This window comes from Sycon ciliatum, chromosome 6 (assembly GCF_964019385.1).
Source record: "Sycon ciliatum chromosome 6, ocSycCili1.1, whole genome shotgun sequence".
Taxonomy (NCBI): domain Eukaryota; kingdom Metazoa; phylum Porifera; class Calcarea; order Leucosolenida; family Sycettidae; genus Sycon; species Sycon ciliatum.
The window spans coordinates 25,656,534-25,683,081 of record NC_088648.1 but is presented as its reverse complement, the minus strand read 5'-3'; the positions used below and the strand labels follow the sequence as shown (position 1 = coordinate 25,683,081).

The following is a 26,548-nucleotide window of genomic DNA, read 5'->3' as shown; positions in this document are numbered from 1 at the left end:
GCAGACTGGCGGCTGCGCTGGCAGAAGCGGGCACTCCTGGCCTGGTTTGAGTCCTGGTGGTGGTGGCAGTCAATTTGTTTCCTTCGTAATTTTTCCATTTCAACTCCCTCAAACCTACTGTGAAGATGATTTGTTTGAGAACAAGTTCACAGGATTAGAATAGAAGAATCAGTTGGAAGCCACCATGTCTACGGTTCTTAGAATGGACTCAATGGAGTTATTCATTGCGAAAGCTGGGAAGACAGAAAATGGCCAACTCTATCTGTGTTGCGTAAGGCTACTAGATTCGAAAGAATCAAAGCGCTTATGGAGTGAGACATATCAATCCGCCAAGGATGCCCAAAGGACGAAGTATTTAGCCAATCCTTCATTTGTTCAATGCAGCTGAGAGATTGTTCTTGGAGTGGATGTGTTTTCGATTGGAAGTAAGACATGTTATGAGGATCATTAGTACATAGCACAAGTCAATTTCGAATTCAAAGCGGTGTGCAGTTGGTCGCAAAATGCAAAAAAACTCCAAACTACTTGAACACTCTGGCGAAGCAACCTGACCGGGGCCGGGATACTCAAATGCACCAGGTGCGATTGGCGTGACTGCGGATGTTATATACAAGGTTTTCATGGACTTGATGGAATAAGATTTGCTAAAAATTAACAAAAAAAGTGACATGGAGACTTTGGTGTTTTTTATAAAAGCACTGAAAAGGAAAGATTTTTAAGTTTTTATGGAGAGATTTGGAGAGGTTTGCTTTTTGTTCAGTGTAGCCAAGGATTTGGCGAGGCTGTGTGCGGTAGAAGTTCAAAATTAGCTCCTGAAAAATTACTTTGAAGTACGAATCCCACAGTCACTCATCACCACACATCATCGAGTGGATTTTCTTGACTAAAGGCTAGCACTCATCTCAGACACCGAACCATCTTTCTACGTAAAATTAAATCTGTGGGTAAAGAGCCATTCGTGTGTTCTCTGGGCAGTCGTCAACCCATGTCTTGCTACATGTCTTGCTGGTCTGTGTCTATGTATGTGTGTGTGATGCTCAGACGAATCTCAGCGAAAGATGTCAATCTTGTGCAATCGCGCACAGTACATCTATCATGTGTTTGCGTTTTCAAGGCAGCACGCCGCGGACACCTGTGACGGGCTTTATGACGGCGGTCAGTTGGCCAATACGACCCAGTCCGACATCAGCTGTATACGACAGCTTCTCAACTCTGAACCGCTAGCCCGGCAGAATATGACTTCTGTGGAGATATACACATCCACACAGGAAGTGTCAGCGCTCAATGTCAGGAGCTGTGGCTACTTGAATGCTGCGACTGGAACAGTCCAGATGCGCCCATGTCAGAAAGTATCTCCAGTCGTATGTGTAAGGCAGGGTAAGTCCTTTTTAAATTTTTTTTACAAGATTCACAACTTCGCCGGCAGGCACATGGGGCTAGCATGGGGTGAGGTGGTGCTGCTGGAGCCTGCAATTGCCTGCTGTGCTGGCACATGGGGCTAGCATGGGGAGAGGTGGTGCTGGTGGAGCCTGCAATGGCCTGCTGTGCTGATTGTCTTTCCAGCCAATACACATGAAGACAATAGTCCCTTTTACCAGGGCTTCGTATGCAATTCAAGGGACCTACGTGTGGTTTTAGTCCTACCTTCGTGTCATTGGCGTCAGGGAAGACAGAGTCAGCCTGAGATCATGCGGTAAACTGAGAGCATTTTGCAACTAACGTTGGCATAATTTGCCATTAACGCAAATTGTGTGTCAGCTTACACACATAGCAATCATTCCTATAATAATAATTACTTGGTCCGCGTCAGCGATATTGTCGCTTATCTTTCAGCTTTGTTTATATGTCGCCAATGCTTACTTGGCAGCCCGTTTCATCCCAATTTTGGTTAGCCAGTTAGTTTGCTAGTACCTGAAAGGTCTAGCTAGAGTTCGAGTGGATTTCAAGAGCGACAGGTGGGCGATTCAGATTGATACAGCGCCGCATCAAAATAGATTATCTTTTTACGCCGTGCAGGCAAGAGCAGCGTAAGCCACAAGAAAGTAATTGGCTACTCGGAATCAGCTCCATTTTGCTGAACGGCCGAGATCGCTCACCTCAGGGATCGCTCATCAAGCTGAGATCGCAGCTCCCTTACCTCCAGCTCAACGCTCGGAGTATCCAGCGCATCGTGGAGATTTGCAAGTACTGTACGCGTCGTCGTCGTTCAAAATAAAATCTTGCAAAGAACGGCGTCTGATGTGAACCATACAGGCTGTCGTGCTGCCCACGCGAAGGCCTATATAGAGAAGGCGACCGTCACGATCGACTTCTCTTTAGAAAATAGCCAGGCAGCGGAGAGGAAGAGAGATGAGCTTGCAAAAGCAAGAGAGTCGATATCGAGCAAAAATATTTGTCGCCAGCGACGAGAGCGGCGACGAGGAGGACCGAAAAAAGTAGGAACCCTTCCTTGGACAATAAATTCCTCGCAGCTAGTTGTCATTCTATACCTTAACGTCCATCGTACCAAGTTTTATCACTTCAAGTGCACGCGTTCATGTCCAAAGTCTAAGTTCAAATTGTCGAAAGTTAAGCGACAATATTGCTGACACGGACCAAGTACAACAACCCTATGATACTTGTCCATGTACAGTCCTGTCTATAATACCCATGTACAGTCCTGTCTATAATACCCATGTACAGTCCTGTCTATAATACGTTGTAGGGTTGGTGAGGTTGCTCATCACAGCAAGAGAGCAACATAAAAGAGCGGAAAGTCAAGTATGAATTCAGACATCAAATCTTTTGTAGCATGCAAATCTATACATGCCCAACATGTGCCAATGGCCGACTGCATGCAAAACCTATGTAGAACCTATGTAGCCTTTTAACAAAACACATGCAGTAGATGCAGGATGAAATTCAGATGATAATACTTGGTCCGCGTCAGCAATATTGTCGCTTATCTTTCGACAATTTGAACTTAGCCTTTGGACATGAATGCGTGCACTTGAAGTGATAAAACTTGGTACGATGGACGGTAAGGTATAGAATGACAACTAGCTGTGAGGAATTTATTGTCCAAGGAAGGGTTCCTATTTTTTCGGTCCTCCTCATCGCTGCTCTCGGCGCTGGTGACAAATAATTTTGCTCGGGATCGACTCTCTTGCTTTTGCAAGCTCATCTCTCTTCCTCTCCGCTGCCTGGCTATTTTCTAAAGAGAAGTCGATCGTGACGGTTGCCTTCTCTATAGGACTTCGCGTGAGCGGCACGACAGCCTGTGTGGTTCGAATCAGACGCCGTTCTTTGCAAGATTTTATTTTGAACGATGACGACGACGCGTACAGTGCTTGCAAATCTCCACAACGCGCTGAATACTCCGAGCGTTGAGCTGGAGGTAAGGGAGCTGCGATCTCAGCTTGACGAGCGATCCCTGAGGTGAGCGATCTCGGCCGTTCAGCAAAATGGAGCTGATTCCGAGTAACCGATTACTTTCTTGTGGCTTGCACTGCTCTTTCCTGCACAGCGTAACAAGATAATCTATTTTGATGCGGCACTGTACCAATCAGAATCACCCACCCGTCGCTCTCGAAATCCACTCGAACTCTAGCTAGACCTATCAGGTACTAGTCACCTAACTTGCTAACCAAAATTGGGATGAAATGGGCTGCCAAGTAAGCAATGGCGACATATAAACAAAGCTGAAAGATAAGCGACAATATCGCTGACGCGGACCAAGTAATAATAATAATAATAATTTGAAACTCGGATGTTGAGCCATAAATAAATGTAAAAGAGAAAAGGACATATGGATACGAGTTAAGAGTAACTCTCCATCACTGTAACATGATACTATATACAGTCAGAAAGTGCAATAACTAGGCACAAAACTGACAGTGTACTGAGACATTCGACGTCCTGACACCTAACTTCAACACATCTCCGTAGCGATAACCGACAGCCTTCCAACTTGGAAGGTTCAAGGTAATGGAAAGACCAAAGAGGGGAAGGCAAGCGCAACGAAAACGAGCAAAACCTCTTTGGTCTTTCCATAACCTTGAACCATAACCTTGAACCTTCCAAGTTGGAAGGCTGTTGGTTATCGCTACGGAGATGTGTTGAAGTTAGGTGTCGGGACGTCGAATGTCTCAGTACACTGTCAGTTTTGTGCCTAGTTATTGCACTTTCTGACTGTATATAGTATCATGTTACAGTGATGGAGAGTTACTTTTAACTCGTATCCATATGTCCTTTTCTCTTTTACAATAATAATAATAATAATAATATTAACTGGTTTTGAGGGAAAGAGACAAACGGGAAAAGTCTGAAGAAAAAATTGACTGTCACCACCAGGACTCGAACCAGGGACCCTCGCTTGTAGCCAGCGATGCTCTAACCACTGAGCTATGGTGTAGTCGTCATCCAAGCTGAGACCGTTCAACGTTTTCTTCAGACTTCGTAACTCACACTTCCTGTGAATCCACACAGGCGGGTGGGACGCAGCCCTCACTGTACCCACACACTTCACGTACAAACTAGCACGCGGGGAGCCCCAAGTCATAAAATATTAACTGGTTTTGAGGGAAAGAGACAAACGGGAAAAGTCTGAAGAAAAAATTGACTGTCACCACCAGGACTCGAACCAGGGACCCTCGCTTGTAGCCAGCGATGCTCTAACCACTGAGCTATGGTGTAGTCGTCATCCAAGCTGAGACCGTTCAACGTTTTCTTCAATAATAATAATAATAATAATAATAATAATAATACTGACTGGTTTGAGGGAAAGAGACAAACGGGAAAAGTCTGAAGAAAAAATTGACTGTCACCACCAGGACTCGAACCAGGGACCCTCGCTTGTAGCCAGCGATGCTCTAACCACTGAGCTATGGTGTAGTCGTCATCCCAGCAGAGGCCGTTCAACATTTTCTTCAGACTTCGTAACTCACACTTCCTGTGAATCCACACAGGCGGGTGGGACGCAGCCCTCACTGTAACCCACACACTTCACGTACAAACTAGCACGCGGGGAGCCCCAAGTCGTAAAATACTGACTGGTTTGAGGGAAAGAGACAAACGGGAAAAGTCTGAAGAAAAAATTGACTGTCACCACCAGGACTCGAACCAGGGACCCTCGCTTGTAGCCAGCGATGCTCTAACCACTGAGCTATGGTGTAGTCGTCATCCCAGCAGAGGCCGTTCAACATTTTCTTCAGACTTCGTAACTCACACTTCCTGTGAATCCACACAGGCGGGTGGGACGCAGCCCTCACTGTAACCCACACACTTCACGTACAAACTAGCACGCGGGGAGCCCCAAGTCGTAAAATACTGACTGGTTTGAGGGAAAGAGACAAACGGGAAAAGTCTGAAGAAAAAATTGACTGTCACCACCAGGACTCGAACCAGGGACCCTCGCTTGTAGCCAGCGATGCTCTAACCACTGAGCTATGGTGTAGTCGTCATCCCAGCAGAGGCCGTTCAACATTTTCTTCAGACTTCGTAACTCACACTTCCTGTGAATCCACACAGGCGGGTGGGACGCAGCCCTCACTGTAACCCACACACTTCACGTACAAACTAGCACGCGGGGAGCCCCAAGTCGTAAAATACTGACTGGTTTGAGGGAAAGAGACAAACGGGAAAAGTCTGAAGAAAAAATTAATAATAATAATAATATTAACTGGTTTTGAGGGAAAGAGACAAACGGGAAAAGTCTGAAGAAAAAATTGACTGTCACCACCAGGACTCGAACCAGGGACCCTCGCTTGTAGCCAGCGATGCTCTAACCACTGAGCTATGGTGTAGTCGTCATCCAAGCAGAGACCGTTCAACGTTTTCTTCAGACTTCAATAATAATAATAATTTCAAATGATCAGTCAGGGAAGTGAACTGCCTGAAAAGAGAAAAAAACGCCAGACCCACCAGGACTCGAACCTGGGACCCTGCTTGTCATGAGCAATGCTCTAACCACTGAGCTATGGGACCAGGCTGAACCCAGAAGGCGCTGACAAGTTTTTCACTCCAAAGGCAATTCACAACACGTGCCACACATACTGATGGCACTTGGGTCTTTTTCCCTCCCCCAGGGGACCAACCACGGTCAGTTTCTGGAAACTACCAGAGGTGAAAGAAAGTGATTAAATTTGGAAAGGTTTGGGAGAACTTCAATTTCAAATGATCAGTCAGGGAAGTGAACTGCCTGAAAAGAGAAAAAAACGCCAGACCCACCAGGACTCGAACCTGGGACCCTGCTTGTCATGAGCAATGAATTCAAAGGACGTTGGAGGTGTCAACAAGCCCAACGGAAGAGAACAACGGCAAACGTCGAAGGTGACAGAGCTAAATGATCGGACATCGTCCATCAAGCGTCATTTGTCGGGAAGTGCTAATTGTCGTGAGTTGTATAGTGATGATGTCTTTTCGGTTTTAACTCGTGGAAGGTCTAAGTTACATCTTGCTGTGTTAGAAGCTCTGTATATTCGTAAACTAGATCCAGAACTATGTGTACAGAAGGAGAATGTGTTATCGTTGCAGTTGTTTGGTGTCACACCTCGTGAAAGTGTGACAAGTGCTTCTTGATGTGTTCAACGTGTTTGTCTACAACTTGCTGCTTTTGTTTTCGAGTTTTTTTCACACTTTAGTCATTTTATCGCCTATGTTGAAGTGTTGACTTTTTCTCTATTTTTCTATATAGTTATGTGTTTTTCCAAATTTCCAACATTCCCTGTACTATCCTGAAGAGAAGGGAAAGAAAACGTTTGATAGAAAAGAAGTGTCTACTGAATTGTGTGGATTTGCGTCGTTGCATGCGAATACTTATTACGAAACTGTTTTCCCACCGCCTCCAAACTACTGTTTGAATAATAATAATAATAATAATAATATCGAAGATTATGTGGCAGCACATCAATCAACATGAAATACTTGCAACGGAGCAGCGCGGTTGTGCAGCAGCTGGTCTTGGTTGCAAGGAGCACCTGATGGTGGATAAGATGATTCTGGAGGATGCCCATACGAAAGGGCGAAATCTTGTCATGGCATACTTGGACTTCAAAAAGGCATTTGATAGTGTGTCGCATGAATGGATTCTACATGCTTTGACGATGTATCGATTCCACCCGTCTTTGGTCACAACTATTGCTCGTAGCATGCGGAACTGGAGAACGACAATGCACATATGCGACCAGGGAAGATGCAGGGTCACTACCGGCAACATTTCAATAAGAAGAGGCATATTTCAAGGTGACACATTATCCCCGTTACTGTTTTGCCTGGCGCTAAACCCAATCAGTTTTGAGCTCAACCGATTGCCTTTGGGATACAGAGTCAGCTGCAGAGACGCCGAGTTGTCTATCAATCACTCTTGGTACATGGACGACATTAAACTCTATGGGAAAACTACAAAGGATGTGACTACCCTCGTGTCTACCGTGTGTGGCGTTGGTGATGACATCGGCATGAATCTCAACCCGGCCAAGTGTGCCGTGCTGCACGTCAGGAGAGGAAAACCAGATGAAGGATGCTCTATCCAGGTTGGCGATGAGACCATTGCAGAGTCGCTACGACTCAATGAAACATACAAGTACCTTGGAGTAGTGCAAGCAGCCATGATACCTCACCCGAAGCTCAAGACGCAACTCACTGCAGAATACAAAAAGAGATTGTATTTGCTTCTTAACAGTGGATTGAATGCGCGAAACATGATCAAGGCCATCAATACGTATGCTCTGCCGGTTATGACATATAGTTATGGAATCGTAAATTGGACCGAGGCTGAAATCAAGACCACAGATCGAGTGACAAGATCAGCCTTGACTGCGTCTGGATTTCACCACCCCAAAGCCTCAGTCAACAGGCTCTATATGAAGAGGGGAGATGGAGGCCGGGGCTTGGTCTCTTGTGAGGATATGCACGGCCGGAGCATGTGTGGCCTGGCCCGCTACATGAGTACCAGCCCAATAGACAGAATAAGCCTGCTTTATCAGTATCATCAACAAAAACCTACAACAAAAAGCCACTCAATAACTGCAAAGGCCGCTAAGTTCCTGTCGAGTTTGGATCTGCCAGCAGCTGGACCAGCTTTACCCAATAAGCATACCATTAAACAAGCGTGCGCTGAGCGAAAATCCAAAACACTTTCCACCATGCCGCTGCATGGGAGATATTGGAGCCGATTGGAGGAGAATCGCCTAGATAAGGAGCTTACCTTCATGTGGTTGAAATCAAGGACACTGAAACCTTCAACTGAAGGCATGATTATGGCAGCACAAGACCAATCCCTCAAAACGAAAAATTACCAATACGCCATAATGAAGTCAATTCCTCGAACTGATGCCAATTGCAGGCTTTGCAAGGGCAGCTTAGAAACAATTGACCACATTGTCAGTGCCTGCCCAGTTCTTGCTCGGACCAGTTACATTGAACGACATAACCGGATAGTAAAGTATGTGCACTTCGAAATGTGTAAAGCACGAGATCTACCTACTGGTGCTTCACGATTCGACCACCAGCTCAAGGCATTGGTCAAGAGTAATCAGTATCGCCTCTATTGGGAGTATTCGGTCCCAACTGACCTGAAACTATCAGCAAACAGGCCCGATCTGCTCCTTGTTGATGACAAGGAGCGCATCGCCTACATTATAGACATCAGCGTTCCTGGTGAGAACAACATCAATAAGAAAATGGCTGAAAAGCGCTCGAAATATTATGATTTGAAGCGGGAGATTTCGAGGATTTGGTCCCTCAACCAGGTTGACGTGGTCCCTGTGGTTGTCGGTGCCCTGGGAGGCTTGGTGGGGGAGACTCCTCAATGCCTTCGGACTGTGCAGGGAGGAGACCTGGCTATTGTGCAACAGGAGGCTATACAAGGTTCGATTAAAATACTGAGAACTATCCTTAACATGTAGATGCACCTCTGCTGCGTTTGCATGTTCAATAGCTAAGAGACTTGAATAACGACTGATAAAGACTGATATTTCCTTTGTTACTACTCCCTTCATTGGTTGATGTATTTTGCCTGTCGCTGCAAATTCTTTATTATTGTTTTGATGTTGGAGTTCGGATTGAGTTTCTTTCCTTTCTTCCTCTTCCTTCAACTAGTTCTTGTCCCTTTGGTTTTTAGGTTTTATTTATTTATTTATTTTGTTTTTGTTTTTTCACTTTCTTTTTGCTGTCCCACCCATGGAAATATTTCCCGGTGGGTCTGGCTTATCGCCTTCGAAAGAAGTGAATAAAGGAGAAATAATAATAATAATAATAATTTGAAACTCGGATGTTGAGCCATAAATAAATGTAAAATAGAAAAGGACATATGGATACGAGTTTAGAGTAACTCTCCATCACTGTAACATGATACTATATACAGTCAGAAAGTGCAATAACTAGGCACAAAACTGACAGAGTACTGAGACATTCGACGTCCTGACACCTAACTTTAACACATCTCCGTAGCGCTAACCGACAGCCTTCCAACTTGGAAGGTTCAAGGTTATGGAAAAGACCAAAGAGGGGAAGGCAAGCGCAACGAAAACGAGCAAAAGCTACAGTCCCAACGGAACAAAGAATGTCGATTGTTACTGGACGATGACGAGACCAGTACGATATTTGACAAAGCGGTCTAACTACAATTCGAAGCAGCAAAGCAGCACACCACCCAACTTGGGTGGGTCATAAATATCAAAGATAAGTAAAGAAAGGGAAGCTTTGCGAAAACGAATTGTACAAGCCGAAAGCCAAACTCCTACAGTACTCCTCATGCATGACATTGTGATGGACTAGTTGACTACAAAACAAGTTGTTTCACACGACGTACGTTTCGCCGTATGGTTCGTGACGGCTCATCAGGTGTGCAATTTGAAACTCGGATGTTGAGCCATAAATAAATGTAAAATAGAAAAGGACATATGGATACGAGTTTAGAGTAACTCTCCATCACTGTAACATGATACTATATACAGTCAGAAAGTGCAATAACTAGGCACAAAACTGACAGAGTACTGAGACATTCGACGTCCTGACACCTAACTTTAACACATCTCCGTAGCGCTAACCGACAGCCTTCCAACTTGGAAGGTTCAAGGTTATGGAAAAGACCAAAGAGGGGAAGGCAAGCGCAACGAAAACGAGCAAAAGCTACAGTCCCAACGGAACAAAGAATGTCGATTGTTACTGGACGATGACGAGACCAGTACGATATTTGACAAAGCGGTCTAACTACAATTCGAAGCAGCAAAGCAGCACACCACCCAACTTGGGTGGGTCATAAATATCAAAGATAAGTAAAGAAAGGGAAGCTTTGCGAAAACGAATTGTACAAGCCGAAAGCCAAACTCCTACAGTACTCCTCATGCATGACATTGTGATGGACTAGTTGACTACAAAACAAGTTGTTTCACACGACGTACGTTTCGCCGTATGGTTCGTGACGGCTCATCAGGTGTGCAATTTGAAACTCGGATGTTGAGCCATAAATAAATGTAAAATAGAAAAGGACATATGGATACGAGTTTAGAGTAACTCTCCATCACTGTAACATGATACTATATACAGTCAGAAAGTGCAATAACTAGGCACAAAACTGACAGAGTACTGAGACATTCGACGTCCTGACACCTAATGACCCACCCAAGTTGGGTGGTGTGCTGCTTTGCTGCTTCGAATTGTAGTTAGACCGCTTTGTCAAATATCGTACTGGTCTCGTCATCGTCCAGTAACAATCGACATTCTTTGTTCCGTTGGGACTGTAGCTTTTGCTCGTTTTCGTTGCGCTTGCCTTCCCCTCTTTGGTCTTTTCCATAACCTTGAACCTTCCAAGTTGGAAGGCTGTCGGTTAGCGCTACGGAGATGTGTTAAAGTTAGGTGTCAGGACGTCGAATGTCTCAGTACTCTGTCAGTTTTGTGCCTAGTTATTGCACTTTCTGACTGTATATAGTATCATGTTACAGTGATGGAGAGTTACTCTAAACTCGTATCCATATGTCCTTTTCTATTTTACATTTATTTATGGCTCAACATCCGAGTTTCAAATTGCACACCTGATGAGCCGTCACGAACCATACGGCGAAACGTACGTCGTGTGAAACAACTTGTTTTGTAGTCAACTAGTCCATCACAATGTCATGCATGAGGAGTACTGTAGGAGTTTGGCTTTCGGCTTGTACAATTCGTTTTCGCAAAGCTTCCCTTTCTTTACTTATCTTTGATATTTATGACCCACCCAAGTTGGGTGGTGTGCTGCTTTGCTGCTTCGAATTGTAGTTAGACCGCTTTGTCAAATATCGTACTGGTCTCGTCATCGTCCAGTAACAATCGACATTCTTTGTTCCGTTGGGACTGTAGCTTTTGCTCGTTTTCGTTGCGCTTGCCTTCCCCTCTTTGGTCTTTTCCATAACCTTGAACCTTCCAAGTTGGAAGGCTGTCGGTTAGCGCTACGGAGATGTGTTAAAGTTAGGTGTCAGGACGTCGAATGTCTCAGTACTCTGTCAGTTTTGTGCCTAGTTATTGCACTTTCTGACTGTATATAGTATCATGTTACAGTGATGGAGAGTTACTCTAAACTCGTATCCATATGTCCTTTTCTATTTTACAATAATAATAATAATAATAATAATAATAATAATAATAATAATAATAATAATAATAAAGGTTTGCTCCCCACACCGGAGCTCGCGCTATTCCGCCGACTTTACTTGACACTTGACTGACTCACGACTGCCACGACTGTGTGGGGAGCAAACCTTTCTTACAAATCATCGCCGAAGTCGCAACCACTACTTCGTAATAATAATAATAATAATAATAATAATAATAATAATAATAATAATAACTGGTTTGAGGGAAAGAGACAAACGGGAAAAGTCTGAAGAAAAAATTGACTGTCACCACCAGGACTCGAACCAGGGACCTTCGCTTGTAGCCAGCGATGCTCTAACCACTGAGCTATGGTGTAGTCGTCATCCCAGCAGAGGCCGCCCAACATTTTCTTCAGACTTCAGAACTCACACTTCCTATGAATCCACACAGGCGGGTGGGACGCAGCCCTCACTGTAACCCACACACTTCACGTACAAACTAGCACGCGGGGAGCCCCAAGTCATAAAATATTAACTGGTTTGAGGGAAAGAGACAAACGGGAAAAGTCTGAAGAAAAAATTGACTGTCACCACCAGGACTCGAACCAGGGACCTTCGCTTGTAGCCAGCGATGCTCTAACCACTGAGCTATGGTGTAGTCGTCATCCCAGCAGAGGCCGCCCAACATTTTCTTCAGACTTCAGAACTCACACTTCCTATGAATCCACACAGGCGGGTGGGACGCAGCCCTCACTGTAACCCACACACTTCACGTACAAACTAGCACGCGGGGAGCCCCAAGTCATAAAATATTAACTGGTTTGAGGGAAAGAGACAAACGGGAAAAGTCTGAAGAAAAAATTGACTGTCACCACCAGGACTCGAACCAGGGACCTTCGCTTGTAGCCAGCGATGCTCTAACCACTGAGCTATGGTGTAGTCGTCATCCCAGCAGAGGCCGCCCAACATTTTCTTCAGACTTCAGAACTCACACTTCCTATGAATCCACACAATAATAATAATAATAATAATTTTAATATGGCAATAAGTAGGACGAGCTGAAGCGACATGTGGACTACTTTATTAACAATGTAAGCGATGGAGACGATGCAAGAAACAACCTAAAGGGTAAGGAAAAATACATGTAAGAAGAAAAAGGGCAATGGAAAAAAAAGATGATTCGAACAAGTTTTCGTACAACACTCTTCAGGAATCACCGTTGTACTAAAGAACAAAATGAGAACAAAGGAAATAATATAGCAATCAAGGTAGGGTGACACGATACAATGACAGCACTAGAATATCGAGGTGCGATTTCTCACAAAAGTGTGCAGAAAACAAGGGTATACAAGTAAGAACTAAGCGTGACAAGTGTGTATCAGCAACAAAAAACAAAAAAGTGAGAACGAATGATAATAATAACAATAATAAACAAGAAGGTGACAAAACACATTTAGGCACAAGTGGCAACAACGTTGCCACACTACACAACAGAACATTATTTGAACAATTTTAGGGTAATAACACTATCTTTCTGGACACACAAATTCGGCTTATGAATGCGCTGACAAACAGCTTCCAAAACTTGTAACTGCAAAAGATAACCATGACGAGCACGGCACAAAACAGAAAAACAGGAATCAGAATAAGTACGACAACAGTCAGTACTAGAAACCAAATGATTGTATACTGAAGACTTGTTATTACGAGACGGACGCAAACAATCTCGACTCACGCGCACACCCTCACACTCCCTCTCACCCTCACTCAGCTCACCTTCTCCCTCACTGTCCGAATCAGAACCTGCTCCGTCATCCACCGCGGTTTGACTCTCCTCCTCACTTGCATCGTCCTGCGTCTCACCTTCACCACTCACGCCAACCCTGAATGCCGTTGCCTTCACGTCAGTCAGGTTCACATCCAACAACAACAACAACAACTAATCCACAAAACAAAGCAGCAAATGACAGACCACGGAGATCTACAGCAGATTACAACCGGACCTATGAATTCACGGTAAAAATACAAAGGAAACAATCGGAAAGGACGACGACTGACGTGAAGGCAACGGCATTCAGGGTTGGCGTGGGTGGTGAAGGTGAGACGCAGGACGATGCAAGTGAGGAGGAGAGTCAAACCGCGGTGGATGACGGAGCAGGTTCTGATTCGGACAGTGAGGGAGAAGGTGAGCTGAGTGAGGGTGAGAGGGAGTGTGAGGGTGTGCGCGTGAGTCGAGATTGTGTGCGTCCGTCTCGTAATAACAAGTCTTCAGTATACAATCATTTGGTTTCTAGTACTGACTGTTGTCGTACTTATTCTGATTCCTGTTTTTCTGTTTTGTGCCGTGCTCGTCATGGTTATCTTTTGCAGTTACAAGTTTTGGAAGCTGTTTGTCAGCGCATTCATAAGCCGAATTTGTGTGTCCAGAAAGATAGTGTTATTACCCTAAAATTGTTCAAATAATGTTCTGTTGTGTAGTGTGGCAACGTTGTTGCCACTTGTGCCTAAATGTGTTTTGTCACCTTCTTGTTTATTATTGTTATTATTATCATTCGTTCTCACTTTTTTGTTTTTTGTTGCTGATACACACTTGTCACGCTTAGTTCTTACTTGTATACCCTTGTTTTCTGCACACTTTTGTGAGAAATCGCACCTCGATATTCTAGTGCTGTCATTGTATCGTGTCACCCTACCTTGATTGCTATATTATTTCCTTTGTTCTCATTTTGTTCTTTAGTACAACGGTGATTCCTGAAGAGTGTTGTACGAAAACTTGTTCGAATCATCTTTTTTTTTCCATTGCCCTTTTTCTTCTTACATGTATTTTTCCTTACCCTTTAGGTTGTTTCTTGCATCGTCTCCATCGCTTACATTGTTAATAAAGTAGTCCACATGTCGCTTCAGCTCGTCCTACTTATTGCCATATTAAAATTATTGTCTCCTCGTCGAATTTTTAAATAATAATAATAATAATAATACACCATAGCTCAGTGGTTAGAGCATCGCTGGCTACAAGCGAGGGTCCCTGGTTCGAGTCCTGGTGGTGACAGTCAATTTTTTCTTCAGACTTTTCCCGTTTGTCTCTTTCCCTCAAACCAGTCAAAATAATAATAATAATAATCCCAGTCATGTATTGTCTTTCTCTGCATATGCCGTTTTATCTCGTCTGAGTTTGTCTTGCTTGGAGTGTCCCATGTGCAGCATGCTTGGTGTTTACTACTTGAGTAGTTCTGTTATACATGACTGTGATTTTATGTGAGTATCGAAGTTGGTATACTTGAATTTTTCTCTCATGAAGTTTATCAAAATTTGGTTCAGGATTTTCTTTTATCTTCATTGATTGGTGCTTCACCCTTGGGTCATATGGATCCCGGTGCTGTGCTTCATGCCTCCTTTCAAGCTTTCTTTTTCTGCTTTGGGAGTGAATAAAGTCGTCATAATAATAATAATAATACAGCACGCATATAGCTCATACGAAAAATCAAATGACGGTCATGCATCTGTCGACAACGTCGAGCCAGTGCGTTCTGTCTGAGGCAAGTTGATAGAAAATTAATAGTTATAAAATCTGGTTTTCCCCTATTCTTTCCCTTGTGCCTCAGTAACCTGGCGGTCCTGCTCGGGAGGAATTGATCTATTAGTGGACGCGCGTGCTCGGCAGACATGGACAAATTCGGAGAAACAGTGCCAGCACTATGGCGGCCATTTGGCTGTGGTTGATATGGCCCAGATCGGTGCAGACTGCAGTGCTGATGTGGCAGCACTGGGTGACACCCAGGCACATATCGGTATCACCGCGTCTCTGGACGACACGTTCCGCTCGCTGCCCGACCATAACAGTCGGTCGCCGCTGTTGCAGTTCAGTACATTCGGAACCAGATGTGCAGCGGCAGCAGTATCTTCCACCAATGGTGCAGCATCCGTCAGCACTAGCACTACTAGCTGTAATGGAGAACCATGGCGACCATTCATTTGCCAGCGACGGACGGGTGAGTTTTAGGCTACAGCCCTGAAGTTAAGTTAAAGGGGAATTCCCTCAGTTGGTGGGCCAAGGAAATATTGAGAAAAAAACCGCGGAAACAGTGGGCACAAGTCAGAGTCCGCCAACTAGACCACTCCACGCGGCATGGCAGTGAGCTTGAGCCGCGACTGCTGTATAGTATATCCAAGGGCCTTGTCTCAGTACGCCCTGTCAGTTCTACTGTAACACATGTAAATATAACAAGGAAGCAAATATAATGCATGCAGGCTACTCAGATGTGTCAAATGTCACACCAGCCTGATCGAACCGTGTACAGTAAATATCGGATATAACGTGCCCCTTTGATTTTCGAAAATGTATCACTATATCCGGTGCATCACTATAGCCGATTTGCATGTTTGACCGACACATGGCACATGACTGCACATGAAATGATGCGTACACGCTGGAAAAAGCATGCTGAAAGTGCATGCATGCTCCGCGGACTGTGTACCGTTGCATGACACAGAGCAGTGCATGGCAGTGCAGTACGAGTACAGACTGTACATGTACTAGAACTTCGATACATCATGTGGCATGGCTGCTTCTTCAGCGTGTTCTCCAAAAAAAGCCTGAGCTGGATCCGTGCTCACGTAGATCGTAGATCTACTCGGTGTCCAACGAGTTGCGTAGAGCCAGAAATAGACATGAGTGGCTGTGTACGTGAGTTGGCAACATCATCGTGAGAGGCAACACAGCCAGAAACGGACAAGAGCATGCAGAAAGATCACTCTTGATCATTATATGCGATATTTTCCTGTACATTTGATATGGTTTGCTTCCTGAAGGCCATCACAATAAGCGATATATCGGTATAGCCGATAATAGTGTATATAGTGATATTTTAGCTGTATTTTTTCAGATTTGTTTTTGATTTTGACGTGTTCTATCACAATAACCGGTATATCATTATATCCGGTCACTTTATAAACGATACTTACTGTACATGTACCTGGCCAGCGTTTACAGCAGTACAGTTGTTGTGGAGGAACTACATGTATATTTATGTGCGTGTACATGTCATTGATTCTACTTGTACTCGGTAAATGCGGTACTACTGTATGCCATTCACGACTGCTCTAGCAAAACATTCATATCCATGTACATGTACAATCATTAGGGGTGAAACAATTATACCGAATACTCGAGTACTCGCTCGGTTTTTTCAGAAATAATCGTACTCGGAATAAATCAGAGTACTCGTTCATACATGGTACATGCATTTACCACAGAAATCTGCAGTTTCAGAGCAGCAGTCGGCAGATATTGATGTGCAGACTGTGTGGTGAACATTTGTTCACGAGTAGAGAGAGCCCAAATGACCCACCAACCAATATACCCGAGAAAAATGACTGCCACTCGGTTCAATCAGGGTTGTATCATGTGACTTTAAGGCCCTCGGTGTGCAATTTTTAGGGGATGAAGAATACTTTTTTTTTCTTTTTTTTCAGCCAGCTACGAAGCCTCTTGTACTTGGGATGAAGAATACTCGAATACTCGAATATTCGATCGGAGAAAATCAGAGTACTCGAACTCGGGATCTCAGTGCCAACTTTCACCCCTAACAATCATGTACATAAGCATACCATAGCATGGGGGATCGTGTACAGTAGATAAACACAGAAAATGTGCGATAAGACTTTCGAATAGAGGGGGGGAGGTAGGGGGTAAAGTCTATTCGAAATGCGTTACGTTTGCAAAATAAATGCGAACTTATGAGATGCTCCCTAAGGCCACGTATGTGATATGTGCGGATATGCCTCAAGACTGCAAGATGATCGTTATGATCGTTGAAAGGATGTAGAATAGATTACGGAGGTGAAACATTGTCTGTCCGAATCAACAGGGGGTGACTGCACCGAGCAACAGGGTGACAGCACACCCTGTCAGCAAGAGTAAGTTTCACAAAGTAGATCGTAGCGGAGTTGCCACGGATAGCGATAATGCAATGTATCAAGTAAATACATGTACATTACAACTAATTTGTGTGTCAACAATTCTACTTACATAATGCACAATCCACAACATATTCCGCTCCTGAACATGTCACTGTATCATAAAATGTATACGTAACAAAAAAGCACTCGTGATGTAATTCTAACTGGCTACCAAATAAATTTCACACTCGTGAAATCCATAGCAGTAATACACACCGCACCAATGTTGCAAGCGACCTAGCATGTCTTGACAATACTGCACCTGCAGCATGTGACAGTTCTGTACACAATTCGCTACTACAATACACTAATAGTATCAACGTGCAACATGTGACAGCATGTGATAGTTCTAAAGAATAATGTTCAAGAGCGCAGTCTCCTGTCCACTATTCATGTTGATCAGTCAGTACATGTAGTGACTACACTCTATCGCTGTACGGTAAAGTACCCGTAACTGTACTGCATGGTGCAGACATTGCGCACTCGATTATAGCCCCGGGCCTTTATACGAGGTGGGGCTTCATTATTCCGATTCCCTCTGACGCACGTGACACGGGCTCGAGAGGTGGCTCTATTTGAAGGGGGGCTTGTATTCGAGCGCATACGGTATCCTCGTCATGACAAATCTAGTCATGTCTAGTGTGCTTTGCAGCCGTCGGTATGTGTGCATCGTACTATTGAGTACGAAAAGGACGACTGACGACATGACTGTTTTCCAGACATTACAACGGACAACGGGAACAAGTTAGTGGGAACGACATTTATTATAGACGCCGAGACAAGAGACCCAGACGAACGAAACGACTACTTGTACATTAAAGAGTGAGAAAGAGAGAAAGAGATCAAGTCTGAACAGCAAGTAGCTATGGCAATTATGGGCGCGCAAGTAGCTACCGAGGCCAACGGAACAAAAGGAGACAAAAGGTGAGTACCCGAGTGCATGCAGGCCAGCTAGAAAAGGTACGGGAGGAGGTACCTAATAGTACTATATCTATTGGAACGTGCAAGTGCCGAACATGTGGGGAGATGATCTCCCTGTTTTAAGTGTTACTCAAAAATCTGGAAATCAAAATTTCTTTTGCTGTACTTTATAATAAAATGCTTTGCAAATGGGAGGTATGAGCAGTCGTAAATGTCCACCACAAAAAATCAAAGGCAATGCATAAGAATAGTGGCGTTTGCCTGCACTGGGGATCTTAATGCGCGGTATTCTTCACTAATTGTGCCATTTGTAAAATATGAAATGGAAGGAAAAACACATGGGAACGAGTTATGAAGCCACTATCCACGACTGTAACAAGATAATAAGCAATCAGAAAGTGTTAAAACAGGGTCCAAAACTGACATGTTACTGAGACATTCAACGGCCTGAAACCTAGATCTAACACATATCCGAATGTTGAATGTCTCAGTAGCCTGTCAGTTTTGCGCTGTGTTATCGCAGTTTCTGACTGCGTATTATCTTGTTATTGACGTGGATAATTGCTTCAAAACTCGTTTCCATGTGCTTTTCTTCCATTTTACATTTCTTATTGGCTCAGTATCCGAGTTAAACTTGTAAAATATGTTGTGTTTGTGCAGCCATTGAGGAGAGGGGATTCTCGATATTGTGCAATGGCAACATGTACATATACCATCCAATTGCTTTCTCGAGACAGCAAGCAGCCGATGCGTGTGCTCAAATTTACGATGGTAGTGAACTTTCCGGCACAGCCCCGTCGGACGTCGCTTGCATACGGCAGCTGCTCAACTCACAGCCTCTCGCTGGGCGTGGCCTGGACTCGATAGATATGTACACATCAAGGACGCACACGTCGTCATTCGCAGGCACCCGTTGTGGCTACTTAAAAGCTTCGGACGGATCAATCGCACTGCGTTCGTGCCAACAGACATTGCCAGCCATATGCACGCAAAGCAGTAAGTACGAATATGACTCTACTGTCTTGCAACTACGAATAAATTGTATTTGATCAACAAAGCTGCATGACGAAACAAACTTAGAAGTATTGTCTTTGGTGGTATTTGTAATGAAGTGGGTTGTTCCTGCATGGAACGCCCGCTTCCTGCCAAACCTGACACTTGCTTGACTCACGATTGCCATCCGAAGCCCATCACACCTTCTAATTGTCAAACATTGCAACAAAGCACCCTTCCATGCTCAGTTTGATGAGGGGAAAATCCCTGAAACATTGTGCAATGTCCATGTATGCAGGTGAGGCGAGACTCAGTGGGGCCTCCTGCTGTCGATCCTGTTGGCGGGCAGACAGGTCGGTGTGAATCCTGAACGGCAACAGAGCCTGTCGCGTTGGGGGATCTCGGCGGTGAGTCTCGCCTCTGCCTGCATACATGGACATTTCAACATCATAATAATAATAAACAACATACATGTACTTTCCATTGGCATTCGTATTCCGCGTAAGATTTTCGTCGCCTGTGTGGTGTGTTTCTCCACCAATGAGCGCGTACTATGAATATTTATCGCTGTTCTCACACTTTACCATTTTAGCAGCTTGCATATGCCATTGTTATATGTGGAAAGCGCGCACTTGCGCCATTTCTGGTGTATACGAATGATCATTCCTCCATTATCATCATTATCATCCTCTACTGATGAGCTCCGACAGGGAGCGAAATGGCTGTCTAGAGGCGTGGAACAATATTATCTCTCAACGGAAGTGTCCTTGCTGGTGTCTGTATGGTTCGGCTGAAGAGCGCGTGGTTGTGATGAGTTGGGAATGCAATGAATTGAAAGTATGGCCGAAAGCTCTGTCGCAATATTTAGTTCTGAAGTTTTAATGCGCCGTTAGTGGCAGAGCAGAGTGGACACGACGAGTCGGTGAAGAAAGAAGGAGAGATGGCAAGATGAGTCGGTGAAGAAGGAAGGTGAAAAGCAAGACACATCTGCAACATCTTTGTTTGATCAAACTGAGCTGAGCTACAGATACGAAGCGTCGACCAAGCAGCCCTGACTAGAGTGAATGCCCCAGCTGGCCTCTCGTTTGTCAGTGGTTGCTACTAGACCTGTTAGTATCACACTCACGACTACAAGTTTCCTGGTGTGTATCGTCATCGGCATCAGTGGGGCCTCCCGCTGTCGATCCTGCTGACAGGCGGACAGGTCGGTGTGAATCCTGAATGGCAACCGAGCCTGTCGCATTGGGGATCTCGGCGGTGAGTCTCGCCTCGCCTGCATACATGGACATTGCAACATCATAATAATAAACAACATACATGTACTTTCCATTGGCATCAGTATTCCGCGTAAGATTTTCGTCGCCTGTGTGGTGTGTTTCTCCACCAATGAGCGCGTACTATGAATATTTATCGCTGTTCTCACACTTTACCATTTTAGCAGCTTGCATATGCCATTGTTATATGTGGAAAGCGCGCACTTGCGCCATTTCTGGTGTATAAGAATGATCATTCCTCCGTTATCATCATTATTATCCTCTACTGATGAGCTCCGACAGGGAGCGAAACGGCTGTCTAGAGGCGTGGACCAATATTATCTCTCAACGGAAGTGTCCTTGCCGGTGTCTGTATGGTTCGGCTGAAGAGCGCGTGGTTGTAATGAGTTGGGAATGCAATGAATTCCTTGGAAACTGTTCAAACATTCACTCGTTTTGTGCCATCCGCTGATGGCTGTTCTCTTCTTCTTTCACTGCAGTGCCTGAACACCGTACACGTCCATCGGCGGGAAATGTTCCACCGACAGCTACACAGCGCCAACAGCCCGGGATCAGTGACTCCATCGCAGCTGCGGCTACGCAGCCACCCCTTCCTCGTAAGGCAATTCATACCGGACCGGGTAGCGGCAAGGACAGCATGAAGGCTGGTCCACACTTGGATTCGCGTACGGGAAAATCATTGCACTCAAGTCCACTTTTTCGCTATGCGACGCGTTTCCCGTACGTGAAATGAAGTGAGAATCAGGCTTAACCAGTGTAGGCGTAGGTATAGTAGTGAAGTAGTTGTGTCTCACCCTGGCGGTTTGTATTGACTTTGCTTGTGTATAGGTGAATGTGTGTGTGTGTGTGTGTGTGTGTGTGTGTGTATGTGTGTGCTTAGGCAAGCTGTGCGCCGACTACGGAACGGAAAAGCAGCAGGAGGCTCTGGAATCTTACAGGAACTGCTGAAGGCTGGTGGGGATGGCCTCATGATGGCACTGCTAGACCTTGTCCAGACAGTGTGGAATGCAGAGCGGGTGCCCCAGGAGTGGGTGGACTGCCAGCTTGTCCCGATACCAAAAAAAGGAAATCTATCCAGCTGTGACAATTGGAGGGGCATCGCTCTTCTGGAGGTGGTAGGAAAGGCTGTTGCTGGCCTCGTCCAGACAAGATTGCAGCGGCTCGCGGAAGACATCCTGCCAGACACGCAGTGTGGATTCCGCAAAGGCAGATCTTGTGCGGACATGATCTTCGCGGTGAGACAAATATCTGAGAAACTATATGAACATCGCTGCTCTGGTTTCATGGTTTTTGTTGATCTACGGAAGGCCTATGATTCCGTCACCCGTAAGTGCATGTGGGAAATTCTCCGGAAGGCGGGCGTACCTGACAAGCTGGTTACCATTATCAGCTCATTTCATACCTCTATGTCTGCAAACCTGTCGATCCCGGGCATCGAGGCCGAGCCTATTGAGGTGCAAAATGGCCTTCGACAAGGTTGTTGTATGGCCCCAGTATTGTTCAATATATTCATGTGGGCAGTATTCCGGCTGTGGCAGCGTGAGGTTGCGGACATACCTGAGATTGGACTTCCCGTCTCCTCTAACTCTGGACCGTCTCTCCTTTTCAAACGCCAGAAGACTGACACAATCAACATCCATCGTGACTGTCAATTCGCAGACGATTCGGCACTTATTGCTACAACTCACCATGGTGCCACACTTGCGCTCAGCCGGTTCATGGACGTCGCAACTCACTTCGGCCTCACCATCAACCTATCAAAAACCAAAGTAATGGCGGTAGGCTTCGGCATTTCTCCGGAGGATCGTCGTCCATTGGTGGTTGGCGGGGGAATTGTCGAGAATGTGCATGACTTTCGCTACCTAGGCTCCATCATCCATACTGGTGGCCGCACCGCAGTGGACACTCAGTCCCGAATAGCGTCAGCATCTAGGGCATTCGGAGCATTGCGTCGATCTGTCTTTGATGATGGCGATCTTTCACTGGCAACGAAGCGAATGGTATATGATGCATGTGTGGCTTCTCTTCTCCTTTACGGAGCGGAGTGTTGGGTACCACTGAAAAGCGAGCTTGCGGCGCTGTCCGCCTTCCATCTTCGCTGCATTTCCGCAATCTAAGCCCTTGGTAGAAGAGACACCTGGGACTTCCACATCAACAGGAAGACCATTCTGGAGGCCTGGAATCGTCGAGATCCAGTGGATATTACCACACGTGTTCTTCGCCGCCGTCTGGAGTGGCTAGGCCATCTAGCTAGGATGGACGGCGATAGAACTCCGCGCCAGCTCCTGTTTGGTGCGCTCCTTCCGCCGAGGCCGGCTTGCGGTCCTCGGAAACGGTGGCGAGACTCTGTCAGAGCTGACCTCTCCGCAGTGAACATCGACCACACGGAATGGTACGACCTCGCCCAGGAGCGTGGGAAATGGCGCAGTGCGTATTCCGCTCAACCAGTACCGCGATCGGCTCAGCGTGACACTTCTGTGCTCTGCGATGTTTGCCAGCGTACTTTCGCCCACCAGAAATACAAGAATCGCCACAAGTGCCTGGCCGAGAGGAGGAAGCCCATATCTGAGCAGTCCGGCAGCCGACTATGTAATGCGTGCGGGAGATGGTTCTTGAGTGCTGGCGGGCTAGCTTCGCATAAGTGTCTCTCCAACTCGGCTGCTGAAGTGGCGTCGGTCTCGGCTGTGGCATCGGCAGACTCGGTCCGGAAACAGCGGGTTGCCCTGCCCTGCTGCAGAGCGCATTGTCTCGGCTGCGGTCGCTGCTGCAAGTCATCCCGTGGTTTCGACCTGCATAGCTGTGCTAATTTCCTGTCCAGGAAGTAGAGCGGCGTTTCTGGGTCCAATGCTGAACTCAGTGCTGTCGACCCCTGCACAGGGGACACGTGACCATTTGATGGCAGTGTTACCAAGGAGCAAGGTGTGTGTGTGTGTGTGTGTGTGTGTGTGGGTGTGGGTGTGGGTGTGGGTGTGGGTGTGGGTGTGGGTGTGGGTGTGGGTGTGGGTGTGTGGGTGTGGGTGGGTGGGAGTGCAGTCATAACCAAAATGATTTCAGTTGATGCTAGTCAGCAGAGGGCTGTTAAGGACCAGTAACGGTGTCTTGTGATATCATATTTTAATAAGAATTTGGAAGTAATGGACTTTGAGAAAACAATTTTTAAATTAGCAATAAAGAGAAACAATTCTGCTGTCGATTCGTTCTTTTGTGGCGATGACAGCAGAATTTGTTCTCTTCAATGCTATAATTATTTTAAAAACGTAATTGGTATTTACTTTTGTTGTTCATCTGCAGCTAGTGTCTTAGCCATGTTTGATCGTATCCTCAAGGAAGTGGCACAGCTCGTTCCTGGGCATTCGGTGAATATAGGTGAGTGCATTGAAGCCTCAGTTCATTACCTTGGCTCTCAGTTGGCTGTGGCAACGCTTCGTTCTCACAATAATCATTCGATGTAGAGCGAAGGATTAGAATTAAAAGAAAGGACCAAAATGTAACATGCTATCCCTAGTTTCTAGTTTGTGTCCAACGCTAACAGTTATAAGCAAGATGTTGTCATGCAAGACGTGATAGAGCTGAACATCAGGTCTTTGAATATCGGTACCACATCAGTCAGTATTGTGCCAGCTCTTGCACCTTCTGACTACACAACATCTTGCTTACAACTGTTCGTGTTGGACACCCACAACGTATAACATGAACTATTTTGGTCCTTTCTTTTAATCTGATAGTAATGTTGTCTCTTTGTATTCGTATGAAAACCCAGTCATGGTCGTTGGCACGGTAATGACTGCGAGTGTTGTTTTGGTTTTGTCATGTTCCAGGGCGCTGTCATACCTCCAAGGGTTGTTGAAGCATAGCTTCGCTTCATGATACTGTTGACTTGAAATATGAAAACTTTGGAAGTGTATGCATATATGCATGTGTCCAACAAAGTCCCTTCCATGTAGGGGAAGAAGTGGAGCAAAAAAAAAAACACAGGACGTTTGCGCTATGCATGTGTCCATGTAAGATTCCAAACTCATGTGGCTTCAGAATTACACAGCCTAGCATTCCCCTCTAGTTGTCCTGCCCTAGCACATCTCAACTCTCATGTCCATTGAAAGTCTACTTTCATGACCAATGTTAAGATGATCTAAGGAGAGATTCCTAGACTCACTGTTTTCTTCACTCCCCATAATCCAGGATAACTAATCTTGTTCTTAACTCCCTTTTCATCATCATCATCATCATAACATTGGACATGATTGCCCGTTTGACTTGCCATGTAAAATAAGAGCAATACAATACAATACAATACAATACAATACAATACAATACAATACAATACAATACAATACAATACAATGCAATACAATACAATGCAATACAATACAATACAATACAATACAATACAATACAATACAATACAATACAATACAATACAATACAATACAATACAATACAATACAATACAATGCAATACAATACAATACAATACAATACAATACAATACAATACAATACAATACAATACAATACAATACAATACAATACAATACAATACAATACAATACAATACAATACAATGCAATACAATACAATGCAATACAATACAATACAATACAATGCAATACAATACAATACAATACAATACAATACAATACAATACAATACAATGCAATGCAATGCAATGCAATGCAATACAATACAATACAATACAATACAATACAATACAATACAATACAATACAATACAATACAATACAATACAATACAATACAATACAATACAATACAATACAATACAATACAATACAATACAATACAATACAATACAATACAATACAATACAATACAATACAATACAATGCAATACAATACAATACAATACAATACAATACAATACAATACAATACAATACAATACAATACAATACAATACAATACAATACAATACAATACAATACAATACAATACAATGCAATACAATACAATGCAATGCAATACAATACAATACAATACAATGCAATGCAATGCAATGCAATGCAATGCAATGCAATGCAATACAATACAATACAATACAATACAATACAATACAATACAATACAATACAATGCAATACAATACAATACAATACAATACAATACAATACAATACAATACAATACAATACAATACAATACAATACAATACAATACAATACAATACAATACAATACAATACAATACAATACAATACAATACAATACAATACAATACAATACAATACAATACAATACAATACAATACAATACAATACAATACAATACAATACAATACAATACAATACAATACAATACAATACAATACAATACAATGCAATGCAATACAATGCAATGCAATACAATACAATACAATACAATACAATACAATACAATACAATACAATACAATACAATACAATACAATACAATACAATACAATACAATACAATACAATACAATACAATACAATACAATACAATACAATACAATACAATACAATGCAATGCAATGCAATGCAATGCAATGCAATGCAATGCAATGCAATGCAATACAATACAATACAATACAATACAATACAATACAATACAATACAATACAATACAATACAATACAATACAATACAATACAATACAATACAATACAATACAATACAATACAATACAATACAATACAATACAATACAATACAATACAATGCAATCCAATCCAATGCAATGCAATACAATACAATACAATACAATACAATACAATACAATCCAATGCAATACAATACAATACAATACAATACAATGTCGCATCATCAAAGTTACTAGAAACCCAGATAAAAGACCATTTGCAACCCCAGTCGGAATAACTTCACAT

The 26,548-nt window shown here is 44.1% G+C and overlaps 1 protein-coding gene across 1 annotated transcript in view; it reads left to right on the top strand.

The window, feature by feature from the left end:
- LOC135819791 (uncharacterized) overlaps window positions 1-26,548 on the top strand; it is a 51,565-nt gene that overhangs the window by 22,422 nt on the left and 2,595 nt on the right. Inside the window, exons 3-7 of the mRNA XM_065333057.1 lie at window positions 1,042-1,377; window positions 15,152-15,538; window positions 19,089-19,424; window positions 21,175-21,291; window positions 23,987-24,061. Coding sequence (XP_065189129.1) covers window positions 1,042-1,377; window positions 15,152-15,538; window positions 19,089-19,424; window positions 21,175-21,291; window positions 23,987-24,061 — 1,251 coding nt within the window. The remainder of the gene's footprint in view (window positions 1-1,041; window positions 1,378-15,151; window positions 15,539-19,088; window positions 19,425-21,174; window positions 21,292-23,986; window positions 24,062-26,548) is intronic.